A 15,090-nucleotide genomic window follows, 5' to 3' on the forward strand; every position below is an offset into this window, starting at 1 on the left:
ACCGGTGATAATGATGTGTTTGAGGACCGATGAGAGCGCGGCTGTGGTCTCGGGGTGCTCAGGAGGGGGTGGGCCCGCTGCACGAGGGCAGGCCTTGCCCGCAACAGTACAGCAGGAACCTGTTGGCGGCGGCAGGGGCGGCAGAGGGGCCGGGGACAGGAGGGGTGGCATGCAAAGCCGAGGCAAAGGCAGAGGCCGAGGACGTGGGCCCCCAGCCAAGAAAAGGAGATAACATGAGTGGTGGTGTCTTCAGTAAGTGCGCATGCGTGTTTGTAGTTGAAGTATGTCAAAGCACGTAATGGAGTAAGCGTTATCCTGGCAACCTCAAAGCATCAGCTCAGAATATCTCTGGAGTGCCAGCATTACAAACGGATGTTCAAGATTGATTCAAATTGTTGCTCAGATTAGCACAACCCTTATCTTTGTACATAGGGACTTTTAGTGAGCACAACAACTGTAATGTCGACAACCGATCAACCCACAGAATCAGCTCTTCATGCAATGCTTGGGACACACTGCAAGCTCGTTCACCATCATATCATGATGTTTGGAATTCCACATACGTACACGCCATTTGTGAAAACAGATGGCTTTTCAATTTAAAAACCGCACCGGTGGGACCGGTTTTGCGCATGTCGGAACCTCTCTAGTGCCAATTTGGCTATGTTCGAGAATGAACGAGTCTTCAACGCTCTGCAACAATGCTTTGCTCTCCCATCCTACTGATGGGGGAGCAAAGCAAACTCCGTGCATGGATGCATTTGTTCTCCTGCACCTTCGACCTCAACCCACAACGCTCAGGTGCCCACAGACCAATCCTCTCTGCACCGATGAGCAATCTTTGCTGCACTCCCTGCTCCAGGCTCCCCTGCCATTCTAGGCTGCTGTACTGGGACTCTCTGTGGCTGTCTAGTTTCCTGGCTGCTGCTGCCGCATGGCAGTTCCAACTACTTGGTCAACCACAAAAAACAATGCCAAGAGTGATCCATAAGGACTTATACAGCTGTGCGTTGCCATCAACTGCGCCGCAGCAGCAGCCGTGCAGAGTGGTGGCATCTTCCAGTCCATTCTGTGGTGAGCGCTTTTGCCACATGTGCATTCCTTGCAGCAAGGCTGCATCACAGGTGCTGGAGGACGCTGCAGCAGTAGTCGAGGTAGTCGGCCTCCACGGTGTTCGCCTCGGGCTGCCCATTCATGAACTCGCCGCTGCAGCTGGAGCTGCGCCGCGGCGGTGTGTTGCCCGAGTGGTGGAAGAGGTTCTCCAAGCCCCCTGCACCCCACATCAACACCTCTGCACCCTGGAGTTCTGAATGAGCCCGCGGATTCTATGAGCCTGTGCCCAACAAGACTTCCTGATTTATATCAAGTGCGAGTCATGTCATCTCGCATGCCGCACAGCTGAGACAGGCGCAGGGAGCAGTCACCGGAAGTAGGAAGTCCATAGAAAGGATGGGCAACCCAGTTAGTTTGGCAAGAGTATTCAAGCACTGCTGCGCTGCCACTGCTATCAGAGGCACTAAAGACTCCCAGTACCTGCTGCTGCTATGCTCTGGAGAGTCAGGATGCAATAGGCATGAGGGCAAATGGCAGCTGTGAAGAGCCGATTAATGAACGGTGCTCTTGATCGTTGTATTGCTGCTGACTGGCGATCATTTACTTCTGGCCCTCACACTACCTTGATGTCTGGATCTATGTTTCTGTAGAAAAGATGCGCGAACGATTGGCAGCTGAGAAATAACACCTAAAGGCTGAGGGAAGAAGTTGGGGTGCGCACCGGCGTCGGTGGGTGCGAAGGGGGAGTGGAAGCCGGCCTCCTTGCACGCGGCGCAGAAGGCGGCGGCCGCGTCCGGCATTCGCAGCTCGCGCAGCAGCAGCGCTGCGTTGCGCAGCGCCCCGCCGGCCGCCATGATCCCCAGCGCGCGCCATATGTCGCCCTCCGACTGGTGCACGTGCGCCGCCCACCTGTGAAGACCCACGAACCTTTCTTCAATATCTGTGACACCCACTTTGCAGGTCGTCCTTTTCAACCCATTGGCCAGGCCTCATTGCTCTGCAATGCATGCTGTTCAAATCCCCTGCTTGCAAGCTACACTCGCAATAGCTTGCCGTCCGGCCCAACAGGGTAATTGAAGGGTACCATACTAAGGCAGACACTTAGTGGCAGATCAGAAATGCTCCCATTTCGCGTGCTCGACTTGGTGAAGCACATGCAGGTGATCGGCAAGCCCACCTGTCCAACGCGGCCGAGCGCTCGTCCCCTTTTAATGTATGCGCAGTCAGCGTGGCAGCGTATCGCCACAGGCCGGCTTCCTGCAGCGCGGCGACGCCCTCTTGGGGGAGCCCGGCCGAGCACAGCAGCGGGACTCCCAGCAGAGCGTCCCCGATGGAGGCCGCGTGGGCTGCGACCACTTTGGCGGCCTGGATGTGCAGCGTGCGCGAGACCATCTCGTGGTTACCCGCCGCCACCGCCACGTGCGGCTGCGAGCTCGCCGCCTGCGCGCCAGCAGCACACAGCTATTGCATCCCCAGCCCAGGCCCATAATTGCAAGATATTGCAACCTAGCCACTACTTCCATTTGGACAGGGAACAACTGCCCTCCTCGGCCCGTGAGCGCCTGGATGCCTGGCTGTCACACAGGTTTGCCCAGCTGATGCACTGGCAACCCTGCATGTCAGCTAGACACCCATGCACCCGCGGCTTGCAGGCTGGGTATATTTATCCACACAGCCCAATGAAAGAGGATTTTTGGCCAGTGAGAGGGTCCCTCTCAAAGAGCAACATCAATGGCATAATTTATCATATAGCGCACCGCGAGCGCGAGGGTGCAGAGGGCATCGCGGTAGTAGCGGATGCTCTTCTCGGGCGTGGAAGCCAGCAGGAAGCCGACGGCCGTCTGGAAGTCCCCCACGGACACGTACTCGATCACGCGGCGTTCCTGCAGCACCTCACTGCTCTCGATGTTGCGCCGCGACATGAGCTCGTGCCACGTCATTCGCTCGCGCGCCTCGGCCAGCTCTTTGGCGGGGGACCACAGTACCGGCTGCGACAGGTCCGGCGGCTCCTCCGCCTGCCCAGTCAGTCACCGTCAGTCACGAGTTTCGTCAGTCAATTAGTCAGTCAAGTTCATCGCTTCCAGCTAAGTTGGGGCTGAATTGATGCCTGACTCGGACTCTGGCATCACATCCGGCTAAATGAAGGATGTTCGTGCGTGACACCAAGTCTGGACCTTCATAGTCGCAGCTATAGCAGGGCAACATTCTCAGCGTCAGCGCCCAGCATAAAAAATAGAAACTCGCAGACAAATTTGGCAGCACCAGTATGATTATTGTGCCAGAAGAAATTGCACCATGACAGTGAAACAAGGGTGCATGGTTGGTACTAATGTGGTGAGATAAGGGCACTGATACAAGCGATGCTTGCCTGCTTTATGGCGCCGTACGCGCGCAGGGAGGTGTTGCGCGACAGCTCTGCCGGCCCGCCGCCGCCCGGGCCCGCATCCCTCACAATGCCCAGCTTTGCTGCAAAGGGGCTGCACGCGCACAGGACATCTTGTGAAAACCCCGTATTTCGCCCAGATCGCATTGAAATGAGCCCAGGGAGGAACGGCCTGAGGGTGAGGCCTGTCTGGGGATGGACTTTGCTCAAGACACACAGGATGGGCTGCATTTGTATCCCCTTCCACAATACAGGATAAAACTCAGGGATTTAGGTACAGAATATCCTCGAGTAAGCTAAAATTGAAGTGAAAAGGAGCAGGCACCTGTCATCGATGGAGGCGGCGCTGGGCGAGGTGCTATTGGCGAAGGCGGACAGGATGCCGTTCTCGAGCGCAGACGGCTGCGGCGGCATTGTGTTGAGGCGCGCTTTGAGCGCGGGCGGCAGGGAGCCCTTGAGGGCGGCGAGCGTGGCCGGCAGACAGCGCCAGAAGCGCGCCTCCTCCGAGCTTCCCGCCACCGCCGCCACCACCGCCATACGCGCCGCCGTGCTGCAGTGCACAATCAAAGCGCGTCAGCAGCAGACAATACCTGAAAAACTCTTTTATCTGGCCCAAAGGGAAGGAGATTCCTGACGATCCGCCTCGGCAGGATTGTGGTAAAGGAGGTGCCAGGAGAGAGCACACAATATCAAACCCCGGGAAGAGAGGATCGCAAGGACAAGGTCCTTTGCCGTGCCGATATCAGTGAATGTCCCCAAACCCTTTGGTAATAGATGGGCTTGAAGACTGGAGAGACATGTTACAGTACGCTCATGGACAGTAGATGGGGCAAAAAGAGCATGCACCTGCCGGAGGCGATGGCTTCCTCATAGGCCTGCCACTCGGTCTCGTGCAGCAGCTGCCCGTTGGCGCGCGACCGCGTGAGAGCGCGCACCACGCTCCCGATGTTGGCCGCATACTGCTTCTGCGGCGCCAGCGGCCGCTGCTCCGACTGCTCCGCCGACGGCGCCGGCGGCAGCGGCTCGTCCGCCTTGCCGCCCCAGCCCACCGTCTTTGCCAGCGCACCCGCCCGTATCCGGTCTGTTAGACATAACACTCATTTCAATTATGGGGTATGTCAAACAATAAGATTTCCGCTCTTCGTTGGTCCACCACAAATAACGCATTCAACTCCAAAGTGGGTCTATTGAACAAAATATTATCAATTTTACTCAGGTCTGCCACGCATGATACGATTCTCCCTTATTGCACACGACTATCAGCCACCCTGCAACAATCTTTGAATCCACCCTGCAACTACAAAAAACTGCCTGCCAGACAAAGCAAGTCTTCAGCTGTGTCATGGTTATGACGGTCACTAAAGCGGGGCTGTGTGGATTGCTTGGACAGGGGGTATAGGGGCAATGGAAGCACCTTTCAGGGACGCCGCCCGTTTGCTGATTGACATCTCGTTGTTTTGGGTGGAAGGCTCCTTGGCGCTCCTGTACCAGCACACGCAAGCTAATCAGCGCTTGCAGCCACAAGGGGATGTGCCAAGACCACGTGGCACTCAGGGACTTCCTTTCATCATGTGAAGACATTTGAGGGGCGCTCTGCTGCAGGCAAACCCCTCTTACAGGCGATTGCAAGAGGATCCCACAACAGCACCTTTGAATAGCACGACATGATATGCTCGAATGCAGGCGCGCCAGATACGTGCAGGGCCAAACATGCGCCAGTGTCGGCCCTGAGGTGCATACAAAAGTGAGCACAGAAGTTGCAAATGGGATAGTCGCCAAGGCGCTCACCTGACGAGGAGGGGTGAGGGGGTGGGCAGGGAGGAGGCCATGGGGAAGGTGTTGAAGCGAGCGCTCCAGGCGGCGTCCTGCGGCACGCTCATGGTGGACGCAAACTGCGCCACCCCAATCTCCTCGCTGCCCGACCGGCACATGTCGCCCCCACCCGCCAGCAGCGAAAGTTCCTGCCACAAACGCACAACCATGTTCTCAACAACCAGCTGCACATGTCTGCAAGGTGTGCCGGAGTGAAAACCTTTTTTATTGGTGTCGCAGACTGCAAAGTTTGTGCACGGCACCCTCTTATTGAGCGCTCCTGTGCATGAAAAAGAAGCTGACGAAAGGAACAATGCTGTTGCTGTGACAATAACCACCTTGGCCTGACAATCAGCTTCCTGCACACCGTGAGTGCCTGGTTTCTCACTATGGTGAAGAGAAGCAAGGGTTGTGGTGTTTACCCAGCAGAGGCTACTAGCGCATACACAGAGGGAAGCAAGCAGGGACACACCTCGGCCTCAGCAGAGTACATGCGGTGGGGGGACTGCAGCCAGATGTCCTTGGCAATCTTGGGCAGGCAGGCCCAGATCACGTCCTCCAACAGCGCTTCGTCCCCGGGCACCACCGGCCCCGCCAGCTTGCGCAGCGTTCGCGCCGGCACCTTCTGCTGCAGCAGCAGCCGCAGCAGCGCCGCCCACGGCCGCGGCAGTAGCAGGCTCGATCCCAGCGCCGACGGCGGGCTCAGGCCCCCCTGCAGCCAATTTTAATTTAGCCCTTTTTACATCTACAAAACCATTACGGGCTCTCTGATCGGGGCTCTCTGCAGGCAGATCACCCTATATAGTCATAATCTTCTGCCAATCCACTGCCGATTCATCAGCAAGTGAAGGAGAGCAGAGGCAGAGGAGGAGAAGAGGAGTGAAAACAGAACACACTGCCAGCTGCCCGATGTAATATAGCATCATACACAGAGAGGAGAGACACAAGAGGCCATTTCTGCTGGTTGACATCTGCTGCCAGGACAGCGGAGCTAGGCAAAGGGGTAGGTGCTACTTGATTTGCCTTCAGGGGCTGACTCATTTTTGTGTACCAGTCATTTGTTTTAAAATCACTCTCAATTCTGTACAATGGCACACAAGACCCACATGTGCAGGGGCAAGACGCCGGCCCTTGTCGGTTCCCAAGCCCGTTTCGCTCAACGGGCCCCGTCACAAGGACGTTTCACCGAATGTCTCTGCAGACTGCGAATGTTTGTCAAGAAGTAGTTCACCTGGGGGAAGGGCCAGCGGCCGCCGACGAGGTTTTTGAAGGCGGCGAGGCGGCGCTTGGGCGGCCGCTGCTCCACGGTCTGCGTGGCGTCCACGCATGCCAAACTGCCGTCCTCGCCCGCCACAACGATCACGCTACCGCCCCCGATGGGCGCCGGCAGCGGCACCCACGCTAGATCTATCACCTTGCCCAGCCGCGCGCTCGCCGCCACACTCACCGGGCCCTGCCAAGGTAAAATTCTAAGAGATCGTTTTGTTTTGCCTTACACTTGCCTCCACTCTACATCATCAGACGGCTGCGGTCACCGGGCCCTGCCAATAACATGCATGCTCCCGCCACCTGCATGTTTATCTATTCTTGCTTGAACCTGGGGGCCACTTGCACCGTGCAATAGGCTGCCAGGCTAGGATAGTGCAGCCACGTGAAATGGATAATGCTGCCCATACATTTTGCAATGAGCCCTGCTTTGGGTGATGGGCGGAACAGACAAAAGGGCAGCAGCCTCACAGAGGCTCTTGAGCACACCGCAGTCATGCGGCCGCGTTGCATGTTAGAAGCAGTTCGCCGGCACGTATTGTTGCATTGTTCTCTTTGCAGTCTGGCCAAAGGAGAAACATCCAGCAACACACAAGAGCACCATGGGTGAAGGGCAGTACCGGTTTGAGGTCGTTGCGAGCGTCTAGCTCCCAGATGCCAAAGGTGCCGTTGGCAAACAGCACGGAGACGCGCGCGTTGCCCATGCTGCTCATGCTGGATGACCCGCGCGTCAGCTCCTCTGCAGCCGGCGGCGCAAAGTGTATCCTCCTCACAGGGCCCTGCAGAGTCAAATGCGCCGGTCATTTGTTTGTCACCTGCACTTCTGCGTGGATGCCTGTGTCACATGTTCCATGAGCTATCGTGTCCTGCATATTGTACTTAGCTGCACAATTCTAGGCTGACAAACAAACTTATTTGTACTCTCAGCCTCCTCTCACCCCAAAGCCTTTCCCATTTGTACCGGCATCCCTGCCCTTTAAAATCACCACCAGGACCTCCTAGAGACCTGGAGATATTAATTTGCACAGATCTGATGTTGAGGGACATGTGTGTGGCCAGTAGGGGGCTTGACTTTATAGATGCCCTTGCTATGATCTACATTGGGTGTGCTATGATCTCGCACACCTGTGTGGTCTGCACGGTGGAGATTCTCCCGGTCTGGGTGTCCCATCGGTTGAGGCTGCCTTCGGTGTCACCCATGATGACTAGGTGGCCCCAGGCTGCAATGGCCGTGGCAACGCCCTCTGACGAGCTGGACATGAGGCCCCACGACGGCCGCTTCGGCTTTGTATCTGTGACCTGCAACACCGGAAGAGCAAATCACATGCAACACTAGGTTTGTGAGGAGAGACACTCATCAGCCTAGTTCTCGATCAGTCCAACCCACCCATTTGCCGAATGATCCATACCTGCCAAACTCGCAATTTTCATGCAATATAACTCGCAGTGTTGCAGATTTGCTTGGCGGGTACGGAGCACAGGACAAAAGGGCGGGTTTCAACTCCTGCGGGTGCCAAATGAGCCGCTACAAGGAAATGTTTGCGTTGCATTCCACGCCTCCAATGCAGAGAGGTTAACAACGGAGAGCCAGCATTTGCACCGTGCATGCTCCATGGGCAAAAGCAACAAGAGTTAAGGAAGATGCCACACCTTTCGTCCCTTCACTGCCAGCACGCCGACGCGGCCGTCGCTCAGAGCAAACGCCAGCCGCTCTTCAGGGCCCGTTATGTCATTTGGAGCAGCCGAGGCCGCCCCCTCCTGCCCCGATCCGCCTGCCGCACCAGCCACCTTGATACGTCAGTAGTGCACAGCTGCTACATACTCTCGAGCAATCAGTAGTCAGCCTGTGCTCTCTCAGAAAGACAAAGAGTAGTCAGGAAATGTGGAGGCATGATAGCAATTCGGCAACCTCTTTTCTTTTTCTCTGTGAAACTTCCCACCACTTTCCACAGTCAATACATCCAAGCAAATCTCTTCTACTGGAAGGACCGCCATCTGCTAGCGCCTATGAGAGCATATCTAGTATATCTAGGATATGAAACTGCATCAATGGGGCTGTCATGAACGACAGAAAGCAGCGCACCGGTGGAGGGCCCCTCTGTGGCGCCCTGGGCGGCAGCGGCGATTTGGTGGTCGTCGGCTTCGTCCCAGTAGCCCATGAGGGAGCGTTCGCGCGCGAGTGGGGAGCGCTCCCAGACCATCCAGGAGTCGGAGCCTGCCGAGTGCCAGGTGGCCAGGTCCCCCGGCAGCACCCACTCCACCGCCGTGAAGGGCAGGTCCAGCACGCGGATGCGCGTCGGCTTTGTGTTGCCGCCCAGCTGCGCCACAGCACTTGCATATCAGCCCGGAAAACTTTTTTCTAGCCAGGGGCATGCATTTGCAACTACTCACAGCTGGTACTTTTTGATCATCATATAGAACATGGGTTTCACCACCGTGAGCCGTACAACTCATGATCACTCGACAGGCATAAGTCTCTAAGTCTCTAAGTTCATCACAGCATGCATTGGTCGTATGCCTCGTACATGTGAAACCTCAGGGACCTGCTTGTGTTGGCACATAGCCAAAGGCACAGTCCCAAGGACCCAGGAGGCCTAACATTGTGTAATGTAAATTTTAGTACACCTTCCAAGAGAGGAAGATAGGAAATTGAAGGGCGCACCGCCCAGATTTCGGAGGGGGCGCCGCGGAGGAGGATGAGGAGGTAGCGGCCAGAGGGAGATGCGCGGATGCCCAGCATGGGCGCGGCCTCAGGGCCCACCTCGCGAAAGGGCAGGCTGGCACGGCTGCGCACGTCGGTGATGAGCAGCGTGTTGCGGTAGCCGTGCTGCGTCTTCTCGCTGCTGAACGACACCACGCGCGCCGACGGGCCCAGCCACCGCACGCCCCGCACCACGTCCTTGTGCGCGCCTGCGCAACCAATCAGTGCCACTCAATGTCACAGTGCTGCCTGGCATCTCCAAATTGCTGCAACCATTGTCAATCGTGGATAGCACAGCAGCAGGGCACTGTCACCCCTAACCATCAGCCATGTCTCTCTATGAGGCTTCAGGCACGGCTGATGGTCGCACAGGACGGGGTTATGATATTGCTGCCATTTCCATCTATGGCTGTGCCATGTTAGGAGCATGATAGACTCGCAAGAGAAGCTGCCATGTCGCGGAAAAGTATACATTATGAGCCATACAGTAGTGCAAGAGTGCAAGCCAGTCGAACCGAGCGAGACGGAGACTGTGCCCATGAGCGGGCTGACGGCGCCGCGCTGCAGCGTGACAAACTCCACATTGCCTGCCGCGGTGACGGCCGCCAGGACGGCCACAGCGTCGCCGCCGCGGCCGGACGAAGCACTCGGCGGGCCCCCCGGCATGCCAAGCATGCCCACCCCGACCGCCACAGGGCACACCGAAAAAGTCGTCACGCTGTGCGGCAGCGTCTGGAGCAGGCCGAGCAGGCGCGGCTTGGTGGAGCCGGTGGCGGCCGGCGCGGCGGCGTTGGCCGTCTTGGAGGGAACGGCGATGGAGAACGCGGTCGGCAGCATCGTCGGCGCGCTCGGGAAGCCCGGCGCTGCCACATCGTCCTCGAACAGGTCCTGCAGCGGCACGTCCCACTGCCACACGTACCCCTCCTCGCTCACAGCCATAAGCAGCAGCGACTCGTGCGGCGAGGGGACATCCGTCGTCGGTATCGCCGCCGAGTACAGCGACGCGCCGATCGCGGCGCCGTTGGCTTCCACGGCGGCGGCCAGGCTCGGCCGCATCTGCGGCGCGGCCGCCGACCCCCTGTCAAAGGGCGACACTGGGTTCTGCTGTAGGGGGGCCGCCGAGGGCGCCGGCGCGTGCTGCTCGAAGACCGATTGCGGCGGCGAGGCGGCGGCCGCTCGGAAGGTGGAATGGTCCGCGCCGGACGGCGAGGCGAAGCCGCCGCTGGTGATGCGCTCCTCGAAGGAGTTACGCGGTGCCGAGAGGGAGGAGATCGGGCTGTTACTGGTGGTGGAGGATACGCTGGGGGGCGCGCGCGGGGCGCCATCGTCGGACGAGGACGCCGCGCAGTCGCCCGGCGGCGCCGTCGAGAACGTGAGCGATTTGGCCGATTTGAGCGCGGACCCGGGCGGCCGCGGCGGCTTGAGCGAGCTCTGCCGCCGCACCATGGGCGACCGCGCCGGTGAGCTGGACAGCAGCGGGGCGGTCCCCTCCCCCCCAGCGCCCCCCGGATCCCCCAGCGAGTGCTGCATTGGCAGGCCCCCCGAGCCGCGCGGGGAAATCCCCCCGTAGCCGCCGGCGCTGGAGGACGCCGCGGGAGACAGGCGCACCGGGTAGCTAGTCAGCGGCCCGAATGTCTTTTCCAGATCCACCGGCGCGGCCTCGGAGGTTTCAGGCACGGGGTCCAGGCTGGACTGCGCGGTGAAGATTCGGCCGAGGCTGCTCTCCCCAGAGCTGCGCCCGGAGATGCTCGAGCGCAGAAAGTCCGCCTCCTCTTCAGATGAGCGGTCTTCTTGCGCGTATGCTGACAGGCTGCTGCCGCCAGCGCCGCTCAGATGTCCCTGCTGCTGCGCGCCGGACTGCTGGGTGCTCTCGGTGCGGCCGGCACTCTGGGGCACTCCGCTAGGCGCTGCCGCTGAAGTGGGCGCCTCGGGTGCGGCCCTGTGCGGATCCAGGCCACTGCCGCGCTGCCCCAGGGTGTGCTTCTGCCAGCTGGCACCCTCACCGGATTCCCCCAGCACCTAATGCCATACCCCATATGTCTTCACTCCCTTGACCTTGCACTTTAACGTGCTCACATACAGCGCCTCATCATGAAGAGAGACTGATTGGACCATCGACAGCAAGCATCAGAAAGCTGGCAGGAAACATCAAACATCAACAAGCTCCTAAAATCCCATGTTGGACTGGGAACAGCATGAAGCTGCAGGCGGGCTGAAAGTCTGACGGACAGTGGTCAGATCAGGCATTCTAGATCAATAGACTTGGCAGTGCTTGGTTTTTCGTCCTCTGGCTAAAAAATATGAAAGAGCAGGTGCGAGGGTGCGTGCCTGGCTCTCGCTGGTGAGAGTGGAGGATCCGGAGAAGGCGGACACGCGGCTGTAAATGGTGGACAGCTTGCGGCCCTTGGTCATCAGCGCGCGCGTGGCGGCGCCGAGTGAATTTGGCGGCAGCGAGTCCAGCGGCTCGAAGGTGGTCGAGGCCGAGTCGCTGCCTCGGAGCGCGTCGATGTCGCAGCGAACCCAGGCGGCCGCGGACGCGCAGAGCAGCGACAGCGTCGAGTTGTTGTTGACTCGCGAGGGCGGCGGCACCAGCTTGTGCAGGCCCAGCAGCGAGTAGGTCAGCTGCCCCTCCGTCCTCCGCCAGATCGACAGGCTGCCATCCTGCGGTTGCATTGCTGCCTTCTTTCAGCCTCAAGGTCCCCATCGCCCCTCTTTGGTTCCATGGCACCACTCCACGGACTCTTTATTTATGCAGAGCATGTTGTCAGGGCATGCAAACAATGCAGGTGAGCTCCTGCCATGAGTGACTTAAGCAGCAGCAACCTTCAGGATCACTTCGATACACAGTACTGCAGTGCAAGGTGCCCACAAAGGGTGCGCAGGAGGGCCTCTGCAAGGGTCTGTGACAGGCAAAGGTTTGCAATTCTCTCGCCTTCAGTAACCAGGTGACCTCTAGGTGGAGTTACATATTACAGCATGCATAGCAGGGATGTGCAAGGCAAGCCTGGCCCGGGCAAAGTGCCATCATAAGGTTTGGGAAAGATCTTGCCTGGTGGGAGGTGTAGAGGAGGTCAACGCCGCTCTCAGACAGGCCCTTGCCGACGTCCGCGTGGCCGAAGCAGCCCAGCACATCCCGGAACGCCGGCCGCGATGTGGGCAGTGTCGTGGACGCCGCAGGCTGCCCATACTCCAGATCAAACACCACCACCTGTTGGTGCACAATCGCTCCCATCAACGACAGCCTCTCGTGGCATGGGACTCGGATGTGGGCTGTTGATGTTCCATGCATGCACAGGTAAGCTGTGCAAGTCTTGCACCAGATGTGCAAGTGATGACAGGGCATGGAAGCTGCTCATAGAGTTTCAATTGTCCCCTGAACCCCAAAATTCCATTTTTGTGAGAGCATGCGGCTCAAATGGGGCATGTTGCTGGTCAAGACGCCGCTCAAACCACACTTCATGATCATTCTCGACAGGCCAGGCACACTGGTGGCGCACATGAAAGGATGACACTAGCTGTACATAAGGCGTGCAGGGGAGGGCGCACCTCACGCGGCAGCAGGACATAGAGGAGGTCGCGGGTGGTGGAGAAGGCGGCGCGCAGGGTGTCCCCCGGCTTGCTCGCGCTCATGTCCACCTTGTACTGCTGCTGCTCGACGCGGTCACGCGCCATGTTGCCCAGCTTCAGCACGATCAGCGACCCCCGCTGCCCGCACAGCACCAGCCGCCGCGCGTCCCCAGGGTCTACCCTCACACTCGCCAGCGCGGCCTCTGCGCCGAAGTCCTTCCTCCACAGCGCCGCATTGCCTGGGAACATCAGCGGCGACATTCCTCTTAGCAACGTTGCCATAGAGGGAGTCTTCCTTCTTCTATTGGTGCCTCTTGCCCTCAGGCCACTGTCTCTGTGCTGCAGACCAGGCATCCCCGTTTCACCCCGCAAGGCGCTTCTGTGTGTTCACTGGGCAGACTGCCTGCTGTGGTGTTGGTCATTGCCTGCCCACAAGGAGGCTCCAGGCGTCTTAAAGAGACACTGTCTTGCACTTTCCAATGCCTTCCCTGTGAAGCAGGCTATCTGCTTCTTAGGGTCCAGGGTCATACACAATCCGTGAGCTGGGGCTCAGCAAGGGGATGAGTGCGCGCCTTGGACGTCCCAGACGAGGAACATTCCGTTGGCGAGCACGATGGCAAGGCGGGCTGGGTGGGCGCACACCCAAGCCAGGCCGCGCACTGCGTTACCCTTGCCCGGCTCTGTCCGCTTGCTGCCCACCTGGGCAGCCGTCAGCGGATCCTCCAGCGCTATCACCGGCGTCGCCGTGGCTATGTCCCACACCACCACCCGCCCCTCGCTGTCCCCGGACGCCAACCTGTCACAGCACACCCAGACTATTATCTCATTTTTATACGTGTTCTTGCCAGACGCAAGGTGTGGATTATTATCATATGATTTTCTGGCCAGAGGCAAGGTACGTATGCAGACAAGCTGCCCCTTGTTGGACTCGCCAGATCCAAGCAAGACCCAATTAATCATGGGCACAGTGCTCAGTAGATGTACCGGCCCCGCCAGATGGGGGCACACCAGAATACGCTGTACCAACTCGCGTGTTCCTTAGTGCTTAGGGCTTCTCAGCTTCACTATCTGTAGCTTGAAGGTCAGGCCCTATCCCAAAGGTTGCAGTGTCATGCACCCACTGCTTTGCGCCACCTGATGCTTTCAGAGGCAGTACGCAGGGAATAAGAATTGTCCAAAGAGGGCAGTCAGACGAAGTGGAAAGAAGGTAAGAGTCACCTGAGGCCCGCTCCCTCCTTCATGTCCCTGGAGTGGCATTCAGGGCACCTGCAGAGACAGACAGGACAGTTGGTCATGGGTATGAGCTTCTTGAGCCACTACTGAAGCGTCAGCAATTCCAGGAACCTGCAGGAACTTACCAGCTCACTGCGGTGACCACTGAACTCCTGTGGGGACCTTGCAGCACACACGCCAGCTGCATCCTTCGAATCTGCAGGCCATACAGAACGTTAACAACCCAACAACTTTGTCCAGTAGTGCTCAATAAACCCCTTGACAGACATTCGATGGTCACGAGAGTAACCTTCATCCCGTTCTCCTTCTCATGCCATAGCCACTGCAAACATGCCAGGGTGACAAACAGCAATATCAATAGAGTTCTGTTTGAACGGCTCGTACATCCACAACCGCCACTGATCCCGAGACCCCATATGCGAAAGCTTCTCCTTGCAATATATCACAAGCTCCGCCGTTTGATTTTAGGGCAGGACCGGGCAGGAGACCCAACACATCCACAGCGGCCTGTTCAAGCAATTTCCTAGTCAGAAATTCCGGAACAAGTCAGATCAAATTTGATTGCTTCGGCAACGATTTGAGATAAATTTTGGCATGAAAGGGGTTTCCTCCTCCATACTATGCCATTGGACACCCTCTTGAAAACGCTTCAGAGGCAGTTTCCATTAATGCTAGAACGACATGTGCTTCATGCTTCCTGCTCAATTGACCTACAAGCTTGGGTTCGGCACATGTGATGCACGACACATGCAAAAGATGTCTATATTTTCAATTTACTGTGCAATAGGGGAACCCACACTCATCAAGGCTACAACTTTGGGAACAACGTGCTCCAGGACTTATTGGGCTCTGCCCTGCTGCAGCAATTTTCGACAGCGTCCATGATTCGTTAGTTCCACATCAATGCTATTGTACTTGTTCTCGACATGTCTTGTGCATTCCACCGTAATGTTCCGGAGTGAAGTTCGACGTGTGCGCAGGGAACGCCTCCCACCCCCCAGGTGAATATATCCACGTGCCGGAATCCATCATGGCATGCATGCACCTTGGTGCCCACTGTCCACGAGAGCATACG

General features: G+C 58.0%; 1 protein-coding gene across 1 annotated transcript; it reads right to left on the reverse strand.

Moving 5' to 3' along the window:
• Nucleotides 1–348: 348 nt before the first annotated feature.
• Nucleotides 349–14,202, reverse strand: COCSUDRAFT_47659 (hypothetical protein; the record flags this gene model as incomplete). The annotated part of the gene is made up of 23 exons (XM_005647196.1): nucleotides 349–1,270; nucleotides 1,775–1,962; nucleotides 2,231–2,493; nucleotides 2,811–3,068; nucleotides 3,506–3,530; nucleotides 3,762–3,986; nucleotides 4,283–4,517; nucleotides 4,851–4,918; nucleotides 5,225–5,397; nucleotides 5,721–5,960; nucleotides 6,480–6,701; nucleotides 7,135–7,293; nucleotides 7,640–7,813; nucleotides 8,165–8,286; nucleotides 8,598–8,832; nucleotides 9,177–9,424; nucleotides 9,731–11,234; nucleotides 11,589–11,876; nucleotides 12,292–12,423; nucleotides 12,762–13,021; nucleotides 13,451–13,578; nucleotides 14,001–14,048; nucleotides 14,141–14,202. 23 exons carry the CDS (start codon nucleotides 14,200–14,202, stop codon nucleotides 1,119–1,121), a joined length of 5,409 nt encoding a protein of 1,802 aa, XP_005647253.1. The 3' UTR covers nucleotides 349–1,118.
• Between the last annotated feature and the right edge of the window lie 888 nt (nucleotides 14,203–15,090).

Source organism: Coccomyxa subellipsoidea (genome assembly GCF_000258705.1).
Source record: "Coccomyxa subellipsoidea C-169, whole genome shotgun sequence".
In the NCBI taxonomy this organism is placed as follows: Eukaryota; Viridiplantae; Chlorophyta; class Trebouxiophyceae; family Coccomyxaceae; genus Coccomyxa; species Coccomyxa subellipsoidea.